The 13853-nt window shown below is 37.6% G+C and overlaps 1 protein-coding gene across 1 annotated transcript in view; it reads left to right on the plus strand.

Moving 5' to 3' along the window:
• The window catches only part of TENM1 (teneurin transmembrane protein 1), a 497338-nt gene that overhangs the window by 379456 nt on the left and 104029 nt on the right, over nt 1-13853 (plus strand). The window contains exons 19-20 of the mRNA XM_037988761.2: nt 5580-5600; nt 10814-11046. Coding sequence (XP_037844689.2) covers nt 5580-5600; nt 10814-11046 — 254 coding nt within the window. The remainder of the gene's footprint in view (nt 1-5579; nt 5601-10813; nt 11047-13853) is intronic.

Below are 13853 nucleotides of genomic sequence, written 5' to 3' on the forward strand. Positions count from 1 at the left end.
CTCCTGTGATTGGCCATCAAAGAAATAAGCTAATTGAATATACATGACCATTTTGATCTAATTGACAGGTAACTCCCTAACTGTTTGACTATAGTCAAAACCATCAAACCAGTTTATGTCAGCACATATTAGCTGTCATTAGCTGTCATGTTTACTCAGAAACTAATATAGCTCTTATTAGATTCACTTTTTTAAAAAAAAAAAAAAAAAGCATCTATCCTGATCAGTTGCCTATATGTGTACTGTACATTGTACATATAATTTGTGGATGTATATATTTGCTTTATAAATTTTCCAAATTTAAACTTCCTGCAGAGAAATAAGTTGATTTAATAAGGCTGTGCTATCTTAAGAACCATAATGGTCATTGATTCTACTGTATTTAGATAAAAACCTCACTTTGTACCAGTTTTTTTCTTAAGATCAGTTAATTTAATTGCTCTGTGCCCTATGCAAATTAGTCACTTTTCTTGGTTGAGTCATCTGATTCCTGGAAACACAGACTAATATAGCCATTATGTTATTAGTTGTATTTAAAATTGTGAATGGAGAAGCAATATTGTCAACAGATGATTATAGAATGGGATAGAAAGCCTTATAGATTTTGATCCTGTCAGGTTATTCATTATGTAAATGATCTCCTATGTTCTCTAGTAGTTCTCTTCCCTATCTATAAAATTGACTTCAGGTTTATACTTGAACATCCTCTTACATGACACATACAATTTAACCTGTTTAGAGATCCACAGATGTGTAGCTCTCAGCCCAAAGTTTGATGACATTTTGGGAGGACATATAATTTGCCCCTAATGGATGCCCTTCTAGATCCTTTTGTTTCATATTGGACCACACCAAACAATTCCAGATGTCCTTGGAAGTTTGAAGATTGGAAGACTGTAGATATTTTCTGCCTCAGCCCTATTGATCTGAACTCTTTCCAATTGAAACATCTGACCTCAAAAATAACTTCATTTTCATTGATTGCCAATCATTTATTTCCTCTAGCTAATCCCCCATTGGTAGAACAAGGAGGAAAAGGAAAAGTCAGCAATATCACTATCATTAGAAATCTGCCAAGAGAAACAATATTATTTCTTATTATTTAAGCATATAGTACCCCTTTGCCTGTTTCCTGCAGATTTCATTCATATGTATACATCTTAAAGTTTCTTTCCAGTGGGAGATTGAGGTAAGATAATAAAGAAGGAAAGCTTTTAAGATCATACAGTTAAACCTCTGTGACTTTAAAAATACATCCCTTGAAAAAAATTTTAAGATAGATTCACTTCTAGGTGGGACAGTTTAGGTGTTGGTTTCACTAGGGATTTGCTCCTTGTATTTATATATATAGATAGATACTTATATATGCATGTGTGTGTGTATGCACACACATATATATGTATACATACATATATATATGCAGACACACCCACAGATTTCAGTAGAACAAAAATGACATCACAGATTTGTGAGCTTAGTATTAGAAGGATCCATGAGGGTATCAGGTCCAAAATTGCGCCCAATTCATGCCTGATGTTTGTTGTCTCTACATTGATCTCTTTCAATCACGGGAAGCTCTAGTACTTCTCAAGATCCATTGCATCTTTGGACTGCTCCATTAGAAAATTCTTCCTTATATTCAACCAAAATCTGCCTTTGTGAAAAATTCACTCGGTAGTGGCAAATGGTAGCATCTAAAACAGTACATAAGTCACTTCCCTCTTTTACCTGACAAACTTTCACAAGTGTGAGGAGAGCTGTCGTTGGTTCCTGAGCTTTCTCTTCCTCAGTCTAAACATCTACAAGTCCTTCAACTATTTCTCATCAATTATGACTTAGTTGACTTTTTAAATTGTTATAGCCTCAGGACCACTTTTAAGTTTTCTGAAACTAACAGGGATAATTATGTAAGTAAAAACAGGAGACACCATATCAAGTGCTTTGCAAGAATTCAAATATGTAATATCCCCCTGTACCCCTCTCATCTTCTAATTTCACAACTCTATTAGAAAACCCATTAAGCATGACTGGAAATGATTTATTCTTTATAAAAACCTCATGCTGCTATTGTTCAAGATTTCGTTATTCTCTAGATATTTATTTTGTCCTTCCCTTAAAAATGAAAGAGATAAGAGAATAAGAGCCTGGCAAATGCTTCTTGGTATCTTAAGTAATTTGGATTCAACAAATGTCAATGTGACATGAAAATTTCTCTTGAGATTTTCCTGTTTCTTTTCCAGCAACTGCTTAATATTTCATACATTGTGCTCTGGACTTGATTCCTGTCATTGACTGGGAATGGAGTAGAACTGAAATAGCAGCCATTTAGGGGCAGTTAGAATGCTGAGAGGCAGGAGAACTTGTAGAGCTCTCCGCTGAAGGAACAAATGGAAATGGAGCTTTGAGAGCTCTACAGATATCTCAGAAATGGCCCTGAACCATCCTCTTGTCAACAGCATTGGAGCTACAAATACTAGAAGCACTACATGTAGATGAAATAGGTAGTTACCTCCCCAGTTTGATCTCATGTATTAGCAGTGGTACTCAAGGATTCCCTCCAACTCACCCAAAGACGTCTTCACTGGCCTTCCATGGTGCCCAAAAATTTCACTCTAAGAAATATGTTCCTTTGAATTGAAACATTGCATCTCTAAGATTTCCCAAAACATGAACCTCTTTTAGAATGGCTCATCAAGCTAAAAGCATTCATGAGTCCCTCGATATGGATTCATTCATCAGATTGCTTTTCAAAGGGACTGCTAGCTGAAAACAGGGCCCTAAAACAGGACGGGTAAGTTGTGATAAGGGCAAGGAACAGAGCCAGAGCATGGGGGAAGGTAGTCTTTGATGAGGGTCGCTGGAGTTGGAATCTCTGATAAGTCAGTGACAATCAGGAGTATGCTCTGATGTCCAAAGGAAGAAGACAAGGGAAAGAGGAGCAGGAAGGGCAGACCATTCTTCAATGTCAAATGTTTCTGGCCAAGAATATGAAAAGAAGCTGAGAACAGCATGAAGAACAAGTAAAGGGCTGCAGCCACCACAGTGCAGGCCACTCAAACTCCCATGATGCCAGGCCACTAGAAAACAGCTCCAAAATTGGCATATGTCCTCCTTTCCATTCTTTACCTTACAAAAATATAAAAGGAATAGATGGTACATTATGTTAAGTGAAAGAAGCTAGACAAAAAAGGACAAATATTAGATGGCTCAATTTATACAAAATATCTAGAATAGGGCATTCTTGTGGTTGCCTGGGGCTGAGGGAGGGGGAAAATGGGAAGTGACCACAAATAGGTATGGAGTTTCTTCATAGCGTGATGAAAATGTTCTGGAATTGAATAATGATAAAGGCTACACAACTCTCTGAATGTACTAGAAACCACTGAATTGCACATTTTAGAAGGGTGAATTTTATGGTATACAAATCATATCAATAATTTTCTTTTAAATTAAAAAAGAAGAGTACATGACCCTTTCATCACCTGGATCTTGAGAAAATCAAAGGTCAACTTAAAGACTCTAACATTGAAAGCATGTCTTGCTCTAAAAAGATTTGAAATTCCATTTCTTTCTCTTCCTAACTCGTGGCAAGCTTCAAGTTGGTCCATTGTCAGGTGGTGGTACCCACGGATGGGCCTAGGCCCTTGTGAAGAGCTCACACACTGACACCTCAGCATGTAGTCAGTTGGTAGCTAGATAGCAGACTGACTTTGGTGGTGGCTCAGTCCTAAATCCTTAACGAAAAGTAATTCTGAGACAGAACAAGGTCACACACTGGAAATAAATTCCGTCATTTTCACTTCCTCCCTCTGAGATGTTAATGAGAGAAGCTGCTCTGCATAATATGGGACATCTTTCCAAATTCACGGTGACATTATTGGCAGAATCAGAAGCAGCTGCAAGAAAGTCAAACCATCCCCCTCTCACTCCTTGCCATCATGTAAGAATTTCAAAACCCTTTGTAGCCACACAAATGGTTCTGTACCATGAGAATCTGTTTCAGATTAAACCATGTTTTAATGAGATCTTTCTAGTACTTTCACAACTAAACTTCCTTCAGGAGGATCACCTATGTCACAATAATTACAGCTAGCCTCAAGCACACTCATTGTATAATTTAGAGGCCACAAAAACAGGCAAGTGTCTAGCGCCAAAGAAATTGAAAGAGGTGCAAATGAAAGTGTCTAGAGACAAACAAATTGAAAGAGATGCAAATGCCTGCGGCCAGGTTTCTAATCAGAGCTCCTCATCCTTATCAGTTCACCTTTGTTTCAACCTACAGGATACCTACCCGTTTGAGATGAGCAAAGGAAACAGAAAAGTCAGTGAACCTTGACCTGTGGCCCAACTAGTAAAATCTCAGAGAGATTCTTTTTAAAAAGAGTTGAATCTGTTGTAGCAGATAGTTTCAGATGAAAAATTTTGTATATTTTCTTCTTCCCTGAGATTCCAAAGAATAAGACCATTTCCTAGTTTAGATTTTTTAAAAAAAGGTTATCTTTATGTTTTAAAAATGTCATAGGGCCAGATTTAAAAGGATTTTAAAAATTAAAATGACCGTATTTCACAGATGATTATAGCTTTTTAATTCTGGACAGACTTGTCCCAAAGTCAGGCCTATACACAGACCACACTCCCTGTGTGAGAAACCTCATACCGGGTCCCATCATGAAATACCCTAGGCAATACCCTGTGCCAAGAGGCTTATAGATCAGGAGCCACCAAAGTATTCTCCTTCTTCTGGCCCAACAATCCTCTATTGCCTACCCCAGTTGCCCCTTAGAGCATGGATGGCTAGAAGACACAAAGCCCTAATAGTTGATGTACAATGTGTTTTACTGAAGTTGTTTTGATCAGCAGTTTTGATGTCAGGGATATTCTGTCATGGTCTAAAAGAAAACTCTTACAGTTTCAACTTGTTAAGGAGCTTTTTAATATTGCTAAGGAATTTGCACAACAGATGTTCCTATCTTATCTCTGAGATCAGATAAGTGGCTTAGGGTTAGTGTTGGGATGTCTGTCTGTACACACAACTTGATAATAAAACAGTGATTTTACACTTTGATAGAGTGCTTATGGCTATCAAACCAAAACCTAAAATGGTTAGTCCCTCTGCCGTGGCTGCTTCTTCAACCCCTAGCTCAATGGTTCCTAAATTTTATTTTGCATCAGAATTGCCAGCCAACTTTGTTAAAAATAAAATTTCCAGGCCCCACCTCCACCCAAGATTCTGATTCAATAGGGCTAGGGAGAACCCTAGGAAGTGCACAAGTGCAAGAATCCAAGTGATTCTGATGCAGATGGCCCAGAGAGAACCTTCTGAAAAATCTGCCTTAGAACTTTGCACATCCACCAAGCAAAATATGCAATCGCCTTGACACCATCTTAGGAGGCAAAGCCTGGAGGGATTGGATCAACTTTGGCTTGCACGCCTGACTAAATGATCCCCATAAAGTCTCTCTAAATGCCACAATCTGAGTTAGGAATTGGTGTGTCTGGTTAGGTTTGGCTTGTTCAATGATACTGATGACTCTCTGTTTGCTTTTGCTTGCCACTCGTGGATACCTTGTGCACCCTAGAAACAGAGATACCAGACATAGGTAAGCAAATCACATCAGCAGCTACCTAATGTCCCCTCTTGCCTATGAGACTACCTCTTAATAATGTGTTAATAGGGAAATTTTTCTTCCTAAATAAGGTTAAAGAATAGTGTGAACATAAATTTGGAAGTTATAACTCAGGTAAGTGTCTTCCAAAAGAAGAGGGGTCCACTATGTAGGATTTGCTGGAGGATCAAAATATAGTGAAAAGAAAACAATAAGTGAAAGCTGACAGTTCAGTACTTCATGGGAAAGCAAGGCCTTAAGTCTCATTATGTTTCTCTAAGGTGATAACACAAATGAGTTGATAAGTTCAAATAGATTTGATGTTTTCAAATTGCAGGTAGAGAGAGAGGTAATACAGCAATCTCCCTAGATCCAGAAATATAGTTGTCAAGTGTATTAAGAGACAGTGATCATGATGACCTTCTTTAATATGATTTTTTTCTTTTATTTGACCTCACTGTTTCTATTTTTTTCCACCAAAAAGAAGTAATAGGAAAACCTTAAAATGACCATTTACAGACAATGGCACATAGCTCTGAAATTAATCAGAATGAATATTTCTATTCAATGTGTTTATGCATTACACTTGTCAGAACTGTTCTAAATTACCTGAAATTGCAAAGGAGAAAATTGAATTTGTTCACTTCTGAATGCCAATTGTCATCAAAATGGCACCGATGGGGTTTCTAATCTGGATTTCATTTGGGCAATGCCACTTCCTAAATGCCAGTACAGAAGATCAGCCTTGCTACTTTGGCATAACAGATTCCTTAAGCAAATTAAGTTGGTTGTCAAATTGCTTACTGGTAAAGTGTTGCACAGTATTAATTATAAACATTAACTGCCCATTTAACAATCTATGTGATTTTAACTAGCATGAATGAAGTGATCTTTGCTAAGTTGAAGGGCATTGCTTGAATGTAAAACTAACCAAAAGGTGATAGTAAGCCTAACACCCAAGTTGTAAAAGAAACTTCACATATCTCAAATTGCAATTTGCATTGAGATACAAGGGATTAAAGCAAATTGGAATATAGTCCAGTGGTTTTTTCTTTCTCAGGTATGGCTTGTTTCAGAAAGTAGAAAGAAATCAACCTAAAAAGAACTAAAGTACACTTGAGAAATGGCATAAAACGGCAAGTTACATATTGATAGGAGGGACCTTGCTGACTGCTGGCTATCAAGAAAATAACATTGATTAGATTTGACTTCGGTATGTTGGGCTATTCTATTTTCTAAAGGCTAGTACACAAAGTTTGAGAACAGTCTGGCTGAGCAAAATAGGACATGTTGCTCATTAGAAGGCAGGAACACTGATTTGTTTTGCTGCCTTCAGAGCAAGAGTATTCTGATGGTATTTTGCACACAAAATCACATATAATCTAGTCTAATCTTGGTCCAGGCCCAAACTTGTTAGTGACCCCGGACAAGCTCCCTATGTGTCTGGGTTTCCCCGGCTGAGATTTGAGGAGATTGCTAATTTTAACTTTCCTCACAGGCACATTGGGGGTATTCAATAATGAATGAATGTACTGCATTCCAAAGTGCTTTTGTGCAAATGCATTTCTCTTGGAGAAATAGCCTATGGATTCTTCCTAAACAAAGCATGATTAATCTGGCTGAATTGAAACTCCACAAACTGGCTATCAAAGTATTGTAGTTGTTTCAGAGAAGGGTTGTGACCCCTTCTTTTTTCTAGAAAGATCTGAGCGCATTGGAAAAATTTTATTCTGAAGGCAAAAATTTAACTATATATGACTTTTACTCAAACCCCTATTGAAGCAGTTTTTCCCACAGAGATGCCTTGTCTGGTATGGCTGCCAAATCAATTCTAGGGTTTGTTGGGTCCCTTCATAGTTTATTTACAGCACCCGTTATCGTGGTTCCAGGGTTGGAAGTGTCCCTGGAATCTACTGGATTCTCTTACTTGATGCAGGTAAGTAGGAAAAAATGAAATATTCCAATTGAACGTATTTTTTTCCAATTAAAACTATAAACAGTCTCAAATTAGTATTTGCCAGCCTGATTATTATTAACATACATAAATATGCTTGGAGGGCAAATATAATTACAAATACAATTAATAACATTCCGGTCCTTAAAGATATCTTGATTGTTCTGACTACCCTCTCCCCTCCATTTTGCCTAAGTAGCAAGGCCTGAACTCTTATGTCTTAGTTTTATATCCTGCAGTTCAGTTTAGTTTAGCACTTACTAAGCACCAATCCTGTCAGGCCCTCTGTTGGCACTGAGAATAGAGAGATGAATATGGTTCCTGCCTGCAAAGAGCTCACAGTGTAGTTGGAGAGAAAGATATGTTAGGGGAAAAAAAAAAAACAAAACAGTGCTTACACCCAGCACCAAGATCTTGGTTTCTAATACCATTCTCCAGTAAAGGGAACCAGGGGGGGTCTTTGGAGAAATGGCTGATTCTAGGATTGGGGCAGGGGGTATAGCAGATGAGCCCAGAGCATCTTATAGTGCCAGAAAGTAAGGAAGGGCTAAAAAAAAATCCCTCATTGATGGGGATATGGCAAAGGGACACATGAGTCAACAAAAAGAGCTCCCAATGGCTAAAGCTGGAATAACTTGAGCAACAAAATAAAGTAGCATTGGATTTAATGCAAAGTATAAAATAAATATCCCTTAGTCCATACTGACATAAATAAACGGTTGAATTAATAATACATGGAGACGAGATAAAGCTCCCATTTAGAAGAGTTCCAAACAATTTATGTAGATACTCCACCCTCAAGAAGGTGGAGCATAACTCTCTACTCCGTAAGTGTTGGCTACGCATAGTTACTTCCTTCCAAAGAGTAAAGTGTGGAAAGTAAGGGAGAAAGAGTATCTTTACAGTGAAGAAATCTGACAAACACTATTTCAGCCAGGAGATCAAGGTCAAACCCATTAGTGTACATCATGTTGGTAGTATGTACCCTTGATATAATTTGAGCAGGATGGCACTTTATTACCTCTGTGATCGTCCTCCCAAAAGCCTATCATCCCTGTCTAACTATAAGGAAAAACAATCAGACACGTTTCAGTCAAGGGTATTCTACAAAATACCTGACCAGTACTCCTCAAAACTGTTAAGGTCATCAAAAGCAAGAAAAGTCTGAGAAACTGTCACAGCACAGAAGAGCCTAAGAAGACATGACGACTAAATATAATTTGTTATCGTGGATGGGATCCTGGAACAGAAAAACATTAGGTAAAAACTAAGGAAATCTAATAAGTATGGACTTCATTTAATAAGTTTTAAAACTAATGCTAATACTATATGATAGGTGCTGCTAAGACACAAGTCCCTCCTCTTTACTAATTTCTTTCCCTCTGTTTCTCCTGTCATAACCCTTGGACTCATGGTAGTCATATCCTGTCTACTTATCTGTCTCTCCCACTAGACTGTGAGTTTCATAAAGAAAGAAACCGTGTGTATCTTGCACACAAGTAGGTCTCTAGAACATAGCACAGTTCTTGGATACATTGTTTGCACTTAGTAAATGATTTTTAATGAATTAGTAAACAAATACACAATACTGCAGTGGTACCAAGGAAGTAGTTCAGATGAGAGATAATGAAGCCTTAGAGTAATAACGGCAGAGATAAAAAGAAGTGAGCAGACTGGAGAAGAATTTAGAAAGTAGAATTTAAAAACCACCTTTCACTGGATGTGGGAAATGGTGGAAAGAAGGAGGTAGAAAAGAATGGCTTCTGGTTTCTGACTTTGACAACTGGGTGCTAGGCAGAGGTATGGGCAATGAGCATATCAGAGATAAAGAAGACAAGATTGCTCTCCACCAAGCTTTATTGCAACAGGCAGGGCAGGAGAGGGAGATGCAAACAACACGTAAACAAATAATTTAATATGATATGTAATCCCCAGAATAGAGGTAAGATAATGCAAATAACCCAGACTGGAGAAGGGAAGACTGGGAAAGTTTCCTTCAGGACATGATGCCCAAATAAAGCTTCAAAAGGCATGTGAGAATGAACTAAGAGAGGAAAAGCTTGGCTAACACACCAAGAAACATTAAAAAGTTTTTAAAGATGGGAGCCAAATGATCAGAATAACTCTGCAGGCAGCATGGGAAAAAATGATTTAAGATTTCAAAAACACATCCTACATGTCGATCTATAGAAAATATTCCAGGCCAGAGATGATGAAAGATAGGACTAATGTAATGGCATAGGGATGGAAGATGAGCATGTTTCTGAAAGTTAGTTTACAGATACAATTGCATGTGGAGAGCAAAAGAGGGATTAGGGATGACTTCTACATTTGGGGTTTGGATGATGTCAATATTACACGAACCTTAGGTTCAAGTAAAATGTCTCCAAAACTAAGGTTATTGTAGTCATTGAAAAAGTGAAATTAGGAAGAATCAAAATAATAAACAAACTCAGCCATCTATACAGATAAAAATAACTTGAGATTCCATGTGAATATGTAATAGAAAAGTTTCAAGAATGCCAAAATCCAAACAAGGTAACTTTAGGGTCACTTTTAGGAGGTATAACTATGTGATTACACAATCATATGATTGCCATTATAACTTTAAAAAGGTTAAATATAACCAGTTCCATTATGTCCCAAAAGAACAAAAAACAGATTAGAAAAGTGTGGTAGTCAATTGAAAAAGGGAAGCTTGCAAAGAAATTTGGCAGTATATCTCCAACATGATCCTCCCTTAGTGACACTCCTTGAGCTTTGGACATGCCTTTCAATTGACAACTGGGGCCTGGGAGGATGTATTGTCTGCAAGTGAGGCAGGAAGCCCGAGAGGAAGTCGGTTTATGAGGGATGGGGAAAGCAGGAAAAGAAAGTAACTTCTGTTTTGGATATGTTGAGTTTAAGGTGACTGAGGCACCCAGAAGTCATCTAGTAGGTAATTGGATAACAGTATGGATAATAAGAGAAAAATTATTTCCTGAGATTTCCTGTATTCTGTTTCTTTCTACCCCCAAATGGATGGTATTGGAATGTCAGCATCATTATAGGTTAGCAGTACAGATTAGATTTGTTTCATACTTAGATCCACTATTAGAAAAACAGAGAAGTATCCCTCTCCTTGATACTTAAGAAGGAAGATAAATGAATTCACTCATCTATCAAAAGATTTTTCCATTTGTGACAAAAGGCTGAACCCAGGGGGTTCGTGTTGAAAAATTGCCTTGAATAACTTTACTTTTCTCTTCCTTAGCACAAGTCCTGCTCACAAATACTATCTGGCTATGGACCCTGTGTCTGAGTCACTCTATCTATCAGACACCAATACTCGCAAAGTCTACAAGTTGAAATCTCTTGTGGAGACGAAAGATCTGTCCAAGAATTTTGAAGTGGTGGCAGGAACTGGTGATCAGTGCCTTCCCTTTGACCAGAGTCATTGTGGAGATGGTGGGAGAGCATCGGAAGCTTCGCTGAATAGCCCTCGAGGTAAAAAAAAAATACATATATATATATACACATACACACACACACACACACACACACACCCCCTTGCGTCATCTAAAGATTTTATTTGACTTTATAAAATCCTGAGACTGTTGCCACACTTTAGCCCATCCAGTAATCTCAATATTTTGCCTCTGAGAGCCAAAATACTGAAGTCTGTCCCAGTAGACACATCCAAGGCACATAATGCATTTTTAGCCAATATACATTAGTATGATTATAACTGTTATTAAAAGAATGAAATGTTTCCTTTTCTAGTTGGTAAATATTAGCCAGAACCCTCAGAGTGCCTCCCTGGCACCCCAACCCGCCCCAGAGTTACCTCCTGGAAACTCCCTACAGTCCAGCAACTAAAGGGTTAACCTGACCCAGCAGAGAGCCTGCAGGCCCCTGCTTTGGCTCTTCAGCCTGCATTGCTTGGGATAAGGTCTGTGCGTATCTTCCACCACTGTTAAGTATGTTGAATATCTCACAGACCCTAAACGTTCCTGACTTTTGCTTAACAAAATTATGAATCTTCAATGAACTTTTCTTCCATTAATTTATCTGAAACATTCTGGAAATTACTTATATTTTCAGTTGATATTGCCTCTAGAATAACAAATTTCAATTTTTTTCTGTTGCCTTCTGTGGGAGTTTGGCCTTATTTTTATTTGTCCTAAATTTACTTCTCAGTCTTCAAGGACCAACCTTCAATTTAATTGCCTAGAATCTAGTGAGCAAATCTATGTCTCACAATTAACCTCTGGATTTTCTGGATTGAATCATATGCCAATCTTAGGCCACAAAGTTGAAGGATAGTCAACTTTTAAGTCTGTCATCATATATCATTGACCCTGCCATCTTAATTATTTAACTGCTCTTCTCAGTTCCGTCCCCAAGATGTGTGTGTGTGTGTGTGTGTGTGTGTGTGTGTGTCTGCACGCATGCATACATGTGTGCATTTATGTTAGTGATTTTTAGAAATTATTCATTTTACTTGGCTTACAAAGTTATTTTCTTAGTTATTATACAAATAATACAAAGATTTGTTGCAGAAAAATTAGAAAAGGGAGAACAAAAAAATTTAATTAAAATCACCCATAAGTCTATCACTGTAGGCTTATGTAGAAAACCACTGTTAACATTTTAGTATTTATCCTTCTAGACTTTTTCAATGCATATCAGATATTTTAATTCTCTAAGAGTAGAATCATATTATACAATGCTGTTCTATAACCTGTTTTACACACAATGTATTATGAACGTCTTTCCATGCCAATAAATGTAGTGAGGTCAGTGTGTTTAATTTATTAGATGGTCGCTTATTACTTTAAATTTTAAGAGGTTACTCTTTAACCATTTGACATTTGCTATATTGGGATTGAATTCCTACTTGTGTCACAGTTTAAAGCCTTCACTTTCTTCAAGGCCTTTGTCTTTTATAAAGCCCCTCTGGCTAACCCCATACCATTAAATCTGAATTTATTTAACAGTGTCTACACTACACAATTAGCACTTGATTTTATTTTGCCTTCTTTCGCTTCCAGTGCTTTCATGAATGGGAGATTTTTTCTACTGAAATAAGTTGCTTGAGATGGGAAACCACATCTAATATTTTGAAATCTTCCCCACTTCCCCACCAACTTCTAGCATAGTGTGGGACCCACTACACATACTTATTGTGTAATTGATCAATTAAGTAACTCTTATCTATGTCAGGAATTCCTAAAAGGAATTTCAATGGTGTTTACAGGGAGTGATTTATTTTCCCTAAGGGAACACTAGCCCCCCCCCCCCAAGTATTATGGTAAATTTTTTCTTTATTTCTCTGTGCCAGCTCTTTCCTTATACATAGTGGGTCCACAATATATATTTAATGAATGAATAAATAACTCGGGTGCAACATATGATCAGCTCATTTTTCAAGAAAATACGTTAGGCTGAGTCTCACCTTTTACACAGGTTTAAAATTCTTGAGGGTATTATAAAGATTTCTGCATAAAAAGTATAGAGGAATCAAGCTTGTATTGTGCCTTAAATTGACATCCTCCTGAGTTGCTGCTAATTTGAAAACCACTCACCTCAACTGCCACATTCAACCTGCCACATAGAGAATGAATATTCCAGCTTTTCCAAATAAAGCAAATAATTGGTTCACTGCAGCTTTTTTTTTTTTTCTTGGAAAGCAGCAATAATAAAGTGCTGATGAACAGGATTTACATGAATTCTTGAAGCATCAGTAATGAGAGTGCTGAAATTTATGTATCTATTAAAGCTAATATTAAACTAAGTTTTTCTTCTTGTCATAGCCACTACTACATTTTCCTTTGGCTTGATTTACTCATGTTTCTATCCAAGAGCTTCCTTTGCCATAATCTGGTACACTTCATTCATTCCAAAGCAATAAGGAGCCCTGAGAACATCTAGCCCAGACTTCAGACAGCTAAATGTCTAATCCATCTGGGACAGCTTACACATAACGTTCCTGAAGCTGGTGTTGTCAACATCTGCTTTGATCCAGTGAGTGAACTAGAATGCTTAAAGGAGTGGGATGTGTGGTTCACACTAGGTAGCCACCACACCTCCTTCAACCATGCTAACAATGTTTGAAGACCATGTTAGTGATCTTTATAATAACTCAGATGGTAGAACCTATATCCAGCCATCAGTTGCTCTGAAAATGCTGGTCAGAACACTTAGGTGCCTAGCTATGGCACGTATCTCCATGCTGAATATAGTCAGCACTCACCTTTGTCAGTGAATTAGAAGTGAGATTCTATTTAAATGAAATGCTGCAGGGCGATTTC

This window comes from Chlorocebus sabaeus, chromosome X, assembly GCF_047675955.1.
Source record: "Chlorocebus sabaeus isolate Y175 chromosome X, mChlSab1.0.hap1, whole genome shotgun sequence".
NCBI lineage: Eukaryota > Metazoa > Chordata > Mammalia > Primates > Cercopithecidae > Chlorocebus > Chlorocebus sabaeus.